A 15,597-nucleotide genomic window follows, 5' to 3' on the forward strand; every position below is an offset into this window, starting at 1 on the left:
CTTTCAAACCATACCGAAATGGGCGCAAGTTAGTAGCCAAAAAGGCCAGGAGAAAAACGCATATTTCAGGTCAAGTACTAGGCAACGGGAGTAGTTCACTTGGCAAATTTCACCGTCTGGGGAATGAACCATTTTTTAAGACTGCATTCTATTTTTTATCCTTAAAAATAGGGCGCGCCTTCACGTCAGCTCTTTGCTTCAAAACGACTGTGAATCAAAACATCAGCACGCTAATACTTTGAAGTAGAATTTAGGTTACGTACCAGGCAATGGCGTTACGCAAAGTTTCACCGTTGTCCATTTATAAAACTAACAGAATTTCATAGACTGCAAAACAGTCCGTATTTTTGCGTATTAAAGTACGCGTGAGTAGTCAAACAAAATGTCTGGAACGAGGCTACGCCCTACGGGCGTGTGAGGCTTGCGCACTTTGCGCACGTAAGACTCTTACGCCACGCTTTACTGATTTCTTTACTGATTTTGAGAAAAAACCGACTGTTTTGCAGAGTAAGAATTTCACAGCATTGAAAGTAACATAACTAATCGTTTCTTTTTAGAGGTCAAAATAATGAAAATGACAAACGTCTAACCTATAACCTGCATTATAGATGAGCTTGGAAGGCGACATTTTTAGTAGGATTATTTTTAGGAAGGGTAGAACTTGGAAAAAATAAATAAAAGCAAAAACAAAACAAGAAAAAAACAAGAGATATAAAATGAAATATTCAAAAAAAATCCTGTTCTCCTTTGGCCCCTTGGCTTGGATTTCTCCTTCTTTATACAAAGCAGATGCTAAGTATTTACCCATGGAAATTGTATCCAACATCATATAGATGGGGATGAAAGTAGATTCGTATGATGTTAAATTTCTTATGCCCCCCAATCTTTGATCTGACTGCCTGCTCGTCCAAACGTTTTTTCACTGAGCAATTCAGAATAAATTTACGAGATATAACTGACTTTTGTTCAGTTTTTTTCTGATTTTAGACTACAATTAAATTTGCCAATTTGCATTACTTATAGACGGATCTGGATGGGGGGAGTACAAATGTCAGTTGTCACTTAATATTTTGACCATTTGTCAGTTGTCAATTATCTTTTAGGCTCTGTAATTTGTCAGTTGTCAGTTCAATGATTATTTATAATTAACTATGAGACTTATTTGTTTATTTTTGATCCAAAATTTAGCTAAAAAGGCACATATAATGTAAATTGAACATTAAATTCCAAAACCATGCCATTAATTTTGACCAGTTTTGCTATTGGAATCATTTCAAGTAACCCTTCATTTCTCCACACTCTGCTCCTCACAAACTTTTTTTGCCGGCCAAAGTGCAACATTTCCAGCCATTAACCAAATCAAAATTTACTTTACCCGTCATGCAGAATATTGGGAAGAGCTGTTTATTACGATTAACTTGATTGAATTTTGTTTGGCAATGCCTCGATAGTGATTGATTGGCCAAGGAATGAAACAAGGTGTTTCTTTAGCTCGAGCACCGTATTCATGTCATTTATCAGAATACGGCCTCAGCTCTATGTGGCTCAAATGACATATCTGAATCATCTCGATAAAAACTTTAATACAATTGCTTTTATAACGCCCTCATTTATAGCAGCCATCATGTATATGCTGGCGCGTTTTCAGGGGAGCAAAAACTGGAATCATAGGTCATTTACAAGGGATGGTACATGACACGCAGTTTTACTGTAAACGCTTTCACTAAGTATGACACTCATTTCATGCAGCGTCCTGCTGCTAAGATTACCCATATTAATGCACATTTGGGCATTTGACCACATCGTCTGACGAAAGGAGTGGAACAATGCTATTAAAAGGCCTTAAAACCAGGTTTTGTACAAAATAAAAGACAATCAGGTCTTTTGTCAGTTATCAGTTAAATTTTAGGCGATTTGTCAGTTGTCAGTTAACCCCATCCAGACCTTCCTTATACCCTAGGAGAGTGCACTCACAGTTTGGATGACATGGGCCGTATCCCAGAAACTTACTAGTTATAGGATATACGAAAACTTTTCATGTTTAATCTGCACTTGGCTTTTTTTTGTTTTAAATATATTTAGATTCTACTACATTAAAAGAGGAAGGGGAGAAGGCAGATAGAAAAACAATTTGATTGACAAGTGATTTTAACTGACTGTCTGTCAGAATGTCGTTGTGTTCAGACTTCGTTGGGATTTACTGTTTTAACTTCGTTTAGATGCTTGTTATTACACTTGTGACCAAATGTTGTTACACCTGTGATGTTTATTACATTTGTGACCAAATGTTATTACACTGGCGACCTTTATTACGAGTATCTTCCGATGACTCCAGAAGCCCATCGTCTAGAGTCTACGGCAACTTTTTATCCAGCGTGGGGAACAGCAAGTCCAGTTGGGGGGACTGTGAAAGGGGAGCTCAAGACCCTAAAGCACAACTGGGGAACCATTCAGAAACTGGCCCAGAACAGACAGGAGTGGCGATCCTTTGTTACTGCCCTACATGCCTGACGGCATTCATGGGAATGAGTGAGTAAGTGAGTGACCTTTATTACATTTGTGAATAGTTATTACACTTGTGCCTTCAACAGGGAGGCCTTAAAAGAGAAGGGGGGCTTATTAATTTTCCTCCCCTGAAAAGGAGGGGGGTGCTTATTTGAGAGGGGAGCTTGATAGAGGATTTACGATAAGTTTAGAAGTAAACACAGCAGAATTTCAGAGCTAAGGGAATTGCTGTGTTCACTTCTAAACTTAAGTCCTTTTGCTTGTGTGTACTTTTTCTTTTCTTTCACTTTTTGCATTCGCGGGTTTAGCGTTGTCTATTGCTATCCTATTTTTATCATTTTCTACGTGTATAGTCAAATTGACGCCATTGTTTTATTTGATAATTTAGTCGGCATATATTTTTAAAGGTGGTCCTTTTCAAAAGCCCTTATTGGTTTCCAAGGGCTTCCTTGTCTCTTCCATCTGAAAACTATCTACTATGTATTTAATTTAATAATGGCAAAATGATGATAAATTTATAAATAAACAATAAATAAGATAGAAGTATTTTTACCATCGAGGTAACGTAAAGCGGTTGCAAAACTCCAAAGTTTGGGTTAAGTTTGGCGCTTGACGACAAAACCTCAAAACAAACATTTGAAATAAGCGGCGTTCCCAAAACCTCTAGATAAAAACAGAAAATAGAGGATGATTAGATTGTTTTGTATTCTTTAGAAGCTCCACACACTACAACGCGCTCTTTATTTGAATTAACCTTGAAATGATTACGCACGAACAAAACTACAACAAGCGAAAAATAATTCAAGAATTTGATCAGAGGGCAAAGAGACTCAAATGACGAACGGTTACCCATGGTTCTGACTATTTCTTTCTCTTTTCTTATTTTTAAGTACCAAGGCTCCTGACATCGATTCTTAAAATATCTACAGTCATGGACAAAAGTGTTTAGAAAAATGGGCGCTGCCATGACTAGTTTCAAGATAAAGCTCTTGAAAGTACTTTCAGCCAACTACATACCAAATCCGCGGGATAGGTATTCTGTGGGTAAGAGAGTCCAAAAGTTTTAACACTTTTTGTCCCAGATTGTAGCATAAGATAAACCTTGCTTAGGGTTTGATAACACAGGTGTCGCAGCCTAGTGAGGGCGGCTGTGGGGCTGACGGTATTGCGGTATTGAGCTTTACTTCAAGCGGTATTTCGGGTAATTGAAAATGGCTCTAGCTATTTATTTTTAATGGCTATGTACCCTTGCTGCAGAGTTGGTCGGGTCTTAAAATATCTAGCGAGAGATAAACCACCCTTAGGATTTGATAACATAGTGCCGCAGCCTAGCGACGTAGCCGCGAACCATCAGGTCAGTGACGAATTTGGAAAAAAAAAAAAAAAAAAAAACCCTCTTACTAGCAACCATGCAGGATAAATTTTGTTTACTATAAGTTTATCGTTGCTTTCTCTATTTTGAAAATAAACATGTTGACGCCTACCACTTTTTGTGGACAAAAGGAATCCGTAAGTGGTTGGAAAATGAGTTGGTCCCCAGCTGTAAAGAGCATTATCTAAAGAGTAGAAGACATAAAGAATAACGGAAATGAAAAAACCCTGCTGTTTCAAGCGTCAACGAATTAAAGGGGCTGTGTCACTGCAGTCCAGTTCATTTTGTTTAATTTTGCCAATTACTCGCCCTCAATCGCTATGGAACTTAAAGTAAGCAAAGAAATTACAGGTAAATGACAAAATCAGAGATCCGAGACAAACAAATATGTCTCCTGAGCATTATTTTTGAAGTTGCAAGCAGCAGGGATCAGCGTTGAAAAACTGTTAGGCAAAACAGTTTTCAAAAACCCTAATTTCAATCCGTAACGGTTTCAATCTTCTTCAGTTTCGCCCATCCGTGGCTTAAGTTGTTTCTGTTACGTTATTTTAACCTTCCTTTAAAGTTTTAAGTGGTTATTTTTATTTTAACGCGCATTTTGTAATTTCCTAATTTGGCTGAATTTCGTGACACAGCTCCTTTAAGCACGAAGTATTAGATAAATGAAGCCACTGCTACGTACTCTTACCGACAGGACCGACACGTGGTCAACCGAACCACGCGAAGGACTAAAGCGACCGTTTCAGGGTAAAGGCGGTGCCTCCTAAGTTATGTTACACTTATCTGGATCCCGAGGTCTCCCGCTCTGCCGCCCATCAACGCTCCACCGACTCTCTGAGATAACCATAAATGGAGTTCAAGAGCAAACAACGCCACAGTTGGAATTTTGATTTCTCAGCACTGGCCTCGTGTTTTGGCCTGGCTGGCATACGTGTTTCTTTTGATTGTGTACATGTATTAAGGTAGGAAAATGCTTTCAAATATTTAAAATTATAATTTCAAGAAAGAAGTCTGCCATGAAGAGGAATTTAATTTCTATCAAGCGAGACAGTGAATATTTGACTGTTTGATGCCAACTAAAACGATTCCTAGTTAATTCGAGCCTTATATTTACCTTTTTAGAGTGCTGGCTTACGCAAAAAAGATCCGGTCAAACCAAAAAAATCTGTTTAAATTTCTAGCTTCCTGAAAAAGAAGCAGTGCGAGAACATTCTTCTTTGTTCAGCTGTCGAACTTTATTATTTCTAGATCCTTTTTGCCCGATCTTGTGCAATTATATCGTTGAAATGAACTTAAAGTTCCGGCGTTGTTACTTATTCCTTTAGCTCACCTTGGAGAAGTTTAAAACCACCATGTCATTACGCTGGCTAATTGGGCTTAAAATACGCACTCCCGTTTGAAACAAATCTTTAAGGTAACAAAAGAATTGTCGTTTATTGGTAAAGTTGTTAGCTTCCTTTTTCAGGTCTCCGATCAGTTCCATCAAGTTCGTTAAATTAGCTGAAGATAACTAAAAAATACAAAAAAAAATTAGGTTCGTCACAGAATGCTTCCAGGGCATTGTAATCTTTACCAGTGTTGTGGTTTCGCATAGTTATAAAGCTATCTAAAGGCAGATGTAGCCGAGACTCTATTGTGGCCTTTGTGTAGCTGTAGTGAGCTCGGCCTCCTCCCCTGAGTGTATGTGGGTGTTTTAATCAGGTCAATTATATCGTTTCAAATTGATTTAAATTTTGAATTAAGTATCTTTTTAAAGTAGCCTCTGTCAGTAGATGCTTAGTAATTGCTTCTCACAGGTCGTCTGTAGCAGGGTGTAATTTGGGCTTGGTACAAAGAAGAGGGTTTCTGGTCACTCTAGGGCGCAGTTGAGAATTTCTCTTTGACAGTTGACAAAATAAGTCTTTTCCCCTTTGGTGTTTTGAGAATTTTAAGAGTTAAGCTGACTTATGAAGAAGACGTTTTACCTTCGATCTGACTTGCCGGAGAATTGCTTGTCTCTCGCAGTCACAACTTTCCTTGTGTTCCCAGCTTGTGGGAATGCTGCTTTCTGTACAGCGGCTACTAAACTGACCTTGATATAACCGCAAAGAAATAAAGAGGAAGAGATAAAAAATAGGGCTACGGTTGCTAACACTAGTGTAGCGAGATCAGGAACAATTCAAGTTCAAGAAAAGGCCTAGGGAGACAATAGCTTTACCTTCAAGATTTGATTCCACATTTGAACAGTTTCTATAAACAACGGTTCCGACCGAAGTTCTGTTCCATTTTAGGTTAAACTTCGTTTGCGATGGGCAAAAATCTGTCAGGCAGAAGAGAAAAGGAGTTTCAGATCACTTCCACGCCATATATAGCTGTTATCCCCTAGATCAAGACTACGTCGGTAAAAACGATTGGAAGGAGGGCAGGTATACTCACAAGATATTCCTTGCGAGGCGTCAAAACCTAAGGTTCCATTGCGCTTGTTTCCAGTTATTGAAATATAATGTTTGGTTTTAAATTTTCCTTCCCCCTGTTAGAAAAAGGGAATCGCGCAGGATCTCCTGATAAATAAGCCTCCCCCGCAGACGTTCTCACGGGTTCGTCACGAGTCTGTTCCTGCCCTAAGAACATCTGAGGGAGAGGTTCCTGATGAATACTACGACTTCCAGTTTGGTACAACGTGACGGGTCACTGAAATAAACCCGAAGGATACCAAATCGAAAGCAGGATTATCTTTTTCAGATAATCAACGTTCGATTCAAATCAACTAGGTGATTTCCCTAGGTTAGTAGATTTAAAATCACACAAAGAACATTAAAATCAAACGTAGGATATCAACTAATATTCGACCACCCGTTAAACCTTATCTAATAAAGAGATTACTTCAGTTGGAGAGATCAGAAAATAACAAGTCAGTGTGTTAATTATAAAAACCTATGATCGCGGTTTACTTACAGTGGATACAGTCTTTTTCATCTGACTTGTCATTACATTCGTCTATTTTATTACACCTGTCATTTAGGGACCTTATTTCATCCCCACTATCACAGAGAAACAACTCTCCAGAAATGTGCGTTACATCTTGTATTCCTGGAACGGTAAAAATATATTTTTAAAAGGGTCATTTCCACTTTTTCCCTCCCACGTTCATGACATGCATGATGTCGGTAGCGCGAGGCAGGCGTTCGAAAAGGAAGGCCGAAAAAGGGATTTTAGGCATGAGGGAAGCGCGAGGGGCGCACGAGGAAGCAGGGCCATTGAAAATACATCTTTGTCTTAATCTTAACGTGCGATTTTGATGCTCAGTGACGCGCTCCCAGGCTCTGCTTCGGTTTTAAAAATCTTATCGTACTTTAATGCAACAGTTTGCCGGTAAGAGCACGTAAACAAGGAACAAACCTTTGAAAGCGCCAGTGCAGTGGATCTTATCGGCTTCTAAGTAACATCCAGGCCTCACTCTTTCTCCCGAGAAACAGAAGAAGTCGACGTCATTAACACTCCAGCGATGACCATCAAATAATACCTGATTCTTCCATCTGCAAGCTTCAGAGATAAGACGTAAAGAGGGATAAACTGGTCACATCTATGATCCTAACAATCACGCTATTAGCGTCATAACTCAGACCTTATCTGAGTAAGAACTTGACCAATTACTGCGAAATCGTATAGGGAGAGAATTAACATGGCCATTAACCGTTCAAGGAAAACTTGCTTTGAAAGGGTTAATCTGAGGAAATGTGACTACTGGTTTTCTACAGTTCGCCGGATTAACAGCGTCAGTAACAGTCAAAGTAATTACCCATCTTTTAGCTTTGATGTTAAATGATTAGAATAAAAACTTTTTTGCAATAATCAACCACGTGGTAAAAATAGCTATGCGGATGTACAAACTTCTTTGACAAGAAAAGCCATGAATTAGCAATTTAAATTTATTGACGTATACTTTTTGTTTTCATTCTTTATAGAGGTCTAGACTGAACTGTTCTGATCACTGATGTAATAAGATTGAAAACTTAACCCTTCATTAAGTCAGTCATTGTAGAGAACTTCACAGATGAATTTCAAACCGGTTCTTTAACCAAAATTCTCTGAGTTCAAAATAGGCTCAGCAATGTACTTGCCTTTACAAATTCCTCTGTTTGTTTTTACAAATGCTACCACATTACATTGCGGTTGAGTACAGTTTTGGACGAGTCCATCACTAGATGTCAAGAAGGTCACGTGTTGTTCACATGATATGAATCCATTGTTGCACCTGCACGTGATACAGTCGCCAACAGACCATTGGGCTCCTTCAAAGTACGTGTTGGCGTTCTCATCTTGACAAGAGACATCTAAAACGCAAAATATCCAAACAAAGACGATAAAATGCTCGCATGAAGCGAGGCTCCGAAAAAGTAGATTCTTAGCCATCTAAAGACTTCCGCTTAGCTTAGAAAAAACGACTCAAGATCCTAAAATGAAGTTTGCTGATTGTTACTTCCAAAATAAGGTGTTAATGATCATTCACACACTGAAATGAGTTAGGCCACCAAAGATAGACCCCTCCTAAGCAGACCCTTAGCTACCCTTACCATATACAAACTGCTAAGTTCTATGTTTTTAGAATTAATCCCAGATTCAAAACCCCTTGTGCAATGCGATTGTTCTTTCTTTGAAATTTCACTCATGAAACCTTCAAACTTACAAACGGATGAGCGGACAGTGGAACCAACGATAGACGTTCCAGGACTGGCATAACAGCTATAAAATATGGCCTCAGTTTGAATTAACGAGAATATCAATCAGCTTCTGTTAAATTTGTCCGCAAGAACTAACCAATGGGTTCGCTTAGATTTGCTGTGTGTCTAAACTTAACAAATTCCATAATGGACTACAATCAACATTACTTGTTTGGCAGAAATCATGACCCAGAAGACAGTTTGGTTCGGGAGTAACACATGCACCGCCAGATGCAACGGCGTGAAGGCCTCCGGGACACAACTGTGGCATCCCTCTCATCTGACTGGTGAGTTCAGCAAGCGCTACAAGGGAAAAAAAATTCAGGATTGAAGTACTTGTGGTTCGAGCCTTATCAAAAAAGGCCAGGTCATGCAAGTGCCCTTTTTATTTTATTTATTGCCTGTTTTTTTTCGCATTTTTAATTTTTCAGATTAAGCCATGGCAAGGAAAATTTGGTCAAAACAAATCGAAGCATCTTCAAGTGTACAGCAGTATAGTATCATGAAAGTAGGAAGGGCGTTACCTTGACATTTCTGAGCACAGCATATGGCTCCGTCGTACATATCGCACGTTGGCCCCAGCATTTTTGGACATCCCTGTGTCTCACTCAGTTTCCTGAATGTAAACTTGCAGTCTTGGTATTTCCAGGTTTTACCTCTAAGAATAACACGCCCTCCCTTGGTGGTTTCAATTCCTGACGAAATCATGCATTCATGATCATTAATAAAAAAAACATTGCTTAGTAATTATGTTCAAATAACAAGGAATAGCTTAAACACGAATTCTACAAAAAAAAAAAGGCCAGCGTGAATTCTAAATGATTTGGCTTCTTAAAGTTAAATAAAGCCGATAATTTAGTGGGGTTTTTTTTTCTTTAAAAGAGGGATTCTCCGATGCATCTAATGAGCGCGTTTAGTTAATAAGTTAGCGTCCGCAATTTGTTTTAACAACTCAGTTTGATAGAAAAACACAATTTTAATAGCTGCATTAATTTATTCTGGACTATAATAATACCGCTACGTTCAGTTCGGAGATGGATGGATGAATGAACAAACGAAAGTAAGAAGGAACGAACGAACGAACGGAATTAAAGGAAGGACAGATGGACAGACGGACCGATGGATCGATGGATGGATGAATAAATGAACGAGTGAAGGAATAAAGGAAAAAAGAATTACGAAAAGAGAACGATAGAACGAATCAGTCAGTAATAAATTAAAGACCCCAGATAGACAAACTGTACCTTCGCACGTATGTTTTCTTTCTCTAATAAAGTCCACTGTGTTACAAGAAGGCTGTTCACATTTTTCAGTCAGCGGCGCATAAGCGTACATGCCTGGGAAAACTACCCTCAGTAGTCTTTTACATTTCAGTAACCCAGCTTCACATCTACACTCAATGCATTCAGTAACCTAAAACGGAGATAATTATTCATTAAATTTATCTCTTAAGTCAGGTCCGACTGTAAGTATAACAACATTTCACTTGTTTGCAATGATTTTTGTCTGGAAAACAGTAGCGCGTTCTTAAGCAAAACTACGGACTATTTTGTATATAGTCTACACTGATAAATAATTACACCAAACGTTTGGGACCACATGAAATTTCACAGACCAAATCATCATCCAGTCCAGGGCTGTCAAAGAGAAACAATTTTTAACCACATTTTTTCTGTCTTGGCATAGCTAACAAAAAGATGCTTACTGAAACAGCTGGTAACTATAATTTATTAATATTTATAACAACAGGATTTACCTTCCAAACTTCTTTGAGAATCAAAACCTGCCCCTGTTCATCCCCACAGATAACTAAGAAAAATGGAAAAATTTATAAGAAACAAACATGTTTGACTGTCTCGCAAATATCACTTGTGCAAATATAATTTCACCACCAAGGCCTGCTTTAAAAATTTTCATTCGCGAAGTTTTACATAAACGAATTCAATTCGTACGATAGTTGTTTTGAAAAGACTGGGTACTCATGCACAAAGAGTGCGAATGCAAAGAATTTTGTTCACAATTGAGTCTTTCCTTAAAAACACGCATAGAGGCAGGTCAGCAGGTTAGGGCTATACTACTAGTAGTCCCCATTTTTCCTCAGGGATAGTAGAGCGGGTGAAACGCGAGCGCGCGTGAAAACCATCCCACGTTAGACAGGGGCGTCTCGCCTTTCTCGCGTGGGGTCATTTCACGCAAATGCAACCTGTCCAAATGCAACCTTCGCTTTCTACTACTATTTGTGGGACTGTTAGAATTCCAGGTACTATAATACTCACCATCCTGGCAATCAGCCTCGTCAGACCCATCTAAACACTCGTTGTTTCCATTACAAACATGTTCTTTCTTTATAAAGGCGCCGTTTAAGCAGTGAAATAATTCATTTGAATTCTTAAGCTGAAAAAAAACTAGAAACAAAAGACAAGTTAGATGGTAAAATTTATAAAATTTTTAACATTAAAATGTTTAGTGTAGTTTACTGACTTTGTCTTTTTCTCTCTCTTCTTTTTATCCTCAAGTAGTTTGAAAATTAAACAGCCATAGCTTTCGCTCTATTTACATCCGTCGCTTATCGTGTACACTCAAGAACCATCATTAATTATACAAAAGAGTAAATGTTCAGTTTTTTGAGGAACTTTGTATTTCTGTATAAAGCTATTTTGAGAAAGTGTACGCGACAATCCCGAAAGGTATTTTGGGTGGTTTTGAGTGCACTGTTTTTCAGAGAGATTTGAATGAATGACACGAGAGGCTGGTCGTATGTTTGCGAGTGCTAAAGGAAAGCAACAAAAGTAGGTTCGACAGCTACAGTGTCAGGAACAGTGTATTGATCGTATCCCATATTACCTTTCGGGATTGTCGCGTGTACCTTTTTTTCCGACAACCTTTCTCGAAATAGCTGTCAATGTCACATAATATAAGTTAAAGAGCAACAATAGAAGAATTAAATCTACATGCACATTTAATTCTATTCATTGCCAATGAAACAAACCTCTGCAATTGCTAACAGTTCCCTGTCCAGAGGGTCTAATATCAACATTTGGCCGAAGACAGGGCAAGCAAATTCCAGCTGTTGTCATCCGGAACAAGCCATATTCAACAGAGACATCATACTTTACGCAGCTGATAACACCGTCCGTGCATGAGCAATTAAAGCAAGGTCCTGGGAACCAATTAGTGCCATGCTCCCTGACAAGACCATTTTCATCAGTGCAAGCCGGTCGAGAAAGATTGGTGCAGTGAATTTGTTCGTCAGTACAGGCACATTTAGTGAGACTGCTGCTAAGCCATTCCTGCCCATTTCCAAAGGCATTACCAAGACTATCCCAGCAACCACTTCGAGTATTTTTACACTCGACTTTAAAGCCAGGCCAACATGTGCAGGTAATAAGAGGGTTTGGGTTCCAAATCTGATGAACTTCGTAAACATTACCATGTTTGTCTTTACAACCTGAAAACAAATATTTATTTATGTCATTTTTGCGCGCACTTCGCAATGGATACCTTTAACAAGCTCCTAGATCAATTTTTCCAGAGAAGATTTTAATGACATTCAGTGTCTTATTGTTAGGAGGATGAAAGAGCACGAAAAAAAAGGCGAGCGTTTTTAACTTGCGTCGGGAACACCTGCTAAATCATTCAAATGTATGTGTATAAGCACATTTTTTATAGAGGGCCACAAGTTTACTAGTTTCTGTAACTATTCCTTGCTACCCTCTTTAAATAAAGTGTATTAGAAGTAGAAATGGTGGGTTCCGGCCAAGAATTCAAGAATGTTAAAATTGAAACCGCAAAGTCAGTTGCTTTCTTATCAGCTGTTAATGCTCATTGGACTAAATTCTGACGTCTGTTGCTTGGGCATGGTCAAAATAATCACTTAAAGTCTTCTTTTACGCTCTGTTTACCTGTTTTTCCGACTCCACAGTATCGCAAACTGCAAAACGGCTGAGATTCAGGAAATTCACCAAATTTGTACACCATGAAATCACCACAATTCCTGACTCTAACTTCGCTGTACCAGAAGCAGCAGTCATCATTGTTCGTAAAGCAAACCATACGTTCCACCACCCCTTCTTCCACAGTAGGATGTTTGCCGTTTAGCCAACCAGGAGAGAGTGTGCCGCAGTGCAGTTTGGGAACACAGTGTGTTGGCATGACAGCCCCTGCTGGGCCGGTAAATCTGTACCATGTTCGTGGTAGATTAGCGTCACACTTCATTGTGTTGTAACTGAAGTAGTCCGCGGCTCTATCGCGTCCTTCTAGGGACTGGTAGCTAGAACATTCATCACCGCTATTTCCTGAAAGTAAAACGTTGTTCAAGCATTTTTACTTGATTATGGTACGATAGCTTAAGCTACCCATCATGGCGTACTTCCGGCTAAAAAATATAGATTAGACCTTTGAAATCCAGATTTTGAATCTCAAGGATTTTGTGTTTTAACTGATTGAATGAAATCCACTGCCAAATCGGTCTGCCCTGGAGTTAAAGAATCGAAATCTGGATGTCGTAATCCAAAGCATTACATTCTATACGATTACACCAGGAAAACATATTTTGTTTAAGAATTATCATAGAAGAAAACATTTAGTCAGCCTTTTCAGTACCTGAAGATTTGTTGATGGCCTTTTCAACACTGTATAAAACTCCTACAAGCAAAGACAATAACGCTGAAAATTAGTAAACGGTCTTGAAAGACAGTTTATCTTATCAGGCTAGGAAATGGTTAAAATTTTTCTTATCTCTTTGCTTCAAAACTCCAATCTTTGCCCCTATATTCTTGCCAAAATGAAAAACTCTACCGAAACTTGCTTCTTTTAATTTATAGTCTTGAATTGTTTTGCTTATCAAATTCTTATGCAAACTGAGTTTAATTTTTCGATCGATCAGATTAAAGCTTGAAGTAAGTCGATTATGTTGCTATTTTTCCCCGTAAGTTTTGAATCGCCAGGTCTACGCCAGTTATTAAAGTTATTTAGTTATTAAATTTAGTTATTAAAGTTATTTAGCACATGTTTTCGCGTATTTATGGTGACAAATAACTTAAATTTTCGAAAGATATTAAAAAACTTTTTGATCTAAAAGGAAGATGTAAGTTAGTCCAAATAGTATTTGCAGTACCTTCGATGCCAGCTCCACACATGCGAAAACTGACGGAGAATGAAGGCATTGAATCCAGCTTGTACACATAGAATGAGCTGCAGTTTCTTACACGCATGCTCACAGAATACATGCAGCATTGCTGTTTCTGAGAAAAGCAAGCAAACCGTCTGACCACACCCTCGACGACACTTGGATGTCTTCCCAGCATCCATCCTGGTACTGAGGTACCACAATGATTGGACGCAACACATGAGGTTGCAATGAGGTCTCCGGCTGATCCGTTAAATGCAAACCAGTTTTTTAGATAAAGGTCGCTGTCTGTAGTTACGTTGTTGGAGAAAAACCTTGATCTACTCATGTCGCTCAGTGTTGTGAAGTTTACGCATTCGGCGTCTTTGGAGGCAAAAAAAAATTATCATGCGTGTCATGAACATAACAGTCTCATATATAGAAGGCACTGTATCGAGTAGTTGAAGATACATCGCGAGTTCCTTAAAAATAAATTAAACAGCTATTTTTCGACAGTTTTCTTCCGTAGCTTGGTACGATTTTCAGTCCCAAGAGAAATGAACAACATGCATATGCGCCACTGGAAATATTTGGGGGCTAAAAAGTATATGGCGGAAGTATCCAAAATGCGATCACGTTTTTCTCTGTCAAACGGTCCAGAGGGTCCAATATCCATATTTGACCAACACAATATCATAGAATCTCTCTGTCTTCAGTAGGTGAATCGCACCCCTATATCTTTACCAGTTTGTCACTGTAACCCATATATTTCTTCTTTTTTTCCAGTAACCCCATGTGGAACCTATGTTTTGCTATCCTACATAATGCTAAGTCAGATATGATCTATATCTTTCTATACCTGTAATAATACTGCCCCCGGCAATGATTTCTGAGGAAATAAACATGACAAAAGCCAACAGCGCCTTTGTTTGCTGTGGCATGGTTGTCAGATCACTTTACCTGTTTCAAGAAAAATAAAATGTTTCTATTATAACTTTCAATGTACGTTTTATATGGAATATGGTGCTGTTGGTGATCCTTGACGCCATCCAAAATGAAAGCAATTTTAGATTGTTTATAATTGTGAAAATGGTTGACCTGCTGCGATCAGGCGGTCCTTCTTCCCTCTTGGTTTGGAGGCTAGGGGAAAAGGACGCCTGATACTTCATTTTTTTCGCTTTCCCTGAGAAAAAAAACGCCTGATCGCAGGTTAAAAAAAGGGGAGGGGGGAAATACGCAGCGGTTTTTTTTTTCCGCTTGAAGGTTTTGAAAAAACACTTCATTGTTTCTGATCTAAATGCTCTAAACCTCATGTGAAAGTTGAAAAGTCGTATCTTATAAGACACTTAATTTTACTACTAATCCTGATTTGCAAAAGGTGTCTTCTAAGATTTAGATGAGTAGCTACCAAAGACGTTCATATGGGTGAGGGGTTGGGAAAAAATCCACTTCCCTGCCCATATACCCAAGAGTCTTGTGTACATAATGTCAAGAATGCATCATGCAACAGACTTAAAAAATTTTCGTCTTCATGCTTCCTTAAAATAAATGCAATGGCAACCATGAAGTTCTTTTGAATCCGCTTTGTTTTATCTACCAACTCTAACATTTCTTATTTTCAGCAACAGTCAGTCGCAACGCACTTAACAATATAGGACAATTTGAAATTTGTATTTTCGGCGAAATGAAATATACTTTCTTTGCGGGGGAAAAAACTCATCATCATGCTGCGAAATAATAAGGCTTGTAGCCCTAACCGCCCAGGGCCACAGAAACATGTATATTTCCTGAAACAAATCATCATTAAACTTGTACTTACAATTTTCTCTGGCTTTGTTAACTCCAAGAGTAAATACTAAAGACAACCTTCCAACATTTAACGTTAGCTGCAAATTTTGTACAACTTCCGCAGG

The 15,597-nt window shown here is 38.6% G+C and overlaps 1 protein-coding gene across 1 annotated transcript in view; it reads right to left on the reverse strand.

Moving 5' to 3' along the window:
• LOC140934771 (uncharacterized) overlaps positions 1-14,625 on the reverse strand; it is a 26,636-nt gene extending 12,011 nt beyond the window's left edge. The window contains exons 1-16 of the mRNA XM_073384341.1: positions 14,544-14,625; positions 13,694-14,068; positions 13,180-13,221; positions 12,480-12,872; positions 11,567-12,025; positions 10,854-10,982; positions 10,334-10,386; positions 9,822-9,990; positions 9,102-9,272; positions 8,746-8,880; positions 7,978-8,190; positions 7,256-7,399; positions 6,812-6,946; positions 6,075-6,176; positions 5,842-5,948; positions 5,208-5,387 (exon numbers count right to left, since the gene is read on the reverse strand). Of these exons, the coding sequence (XP_073240442.1) occupies positions 5,208-5,387; positions 5,842-5,948; positions 6,075-6,176; positions 6,812-6,946; positions 7,256-7,399; positions 7,978-8,190; positions 8,746-8,880; positions 9,102-9,272; positions 9,822-9,990; positions 10,334-10,386; positions 10,854-10,982; positions 11,567-12,025; positions 12,480-12,872; positions 13,180-13,221; positions 13,694-14,068; positions 14,544-14,625 (2,889 nt within the window). The remainder of the gene's footprint in view (positions 1-5,207; positions 5,388-5,841; positions 5,949-6,074; positions 6,177-6,811; positions 6,947-7,255; positions 7,400-7,977; positions 8,191-8,745; positions 8,881-9,101; positions 9,273-9,821; positions 9,991-10,333; positions 10,387-10,853; positions 10,983-11,566; positions 12,026-12,479; positions 12,873-13,179; positions 13,222-13,693; positions 14,069-14,543) is intronic.
• Between the last annotated feature and the right edge of the window lie 972 nt (positions 14,626-15,597).

This window comes from Porites lutea, chromosome 4 (genome assembly GCF_958299795.1).
Source record: "Porites lutea chromosome 4, jaPorLute2.1, whole genome shotgun sequence".
Taxonomy (NCBI): domain Eukaryota; kingdom Metazoa; phylum Cnidaria; class Anthozoa; order Scleractinia; family Poritidae; genus Porites; species Porites lutea.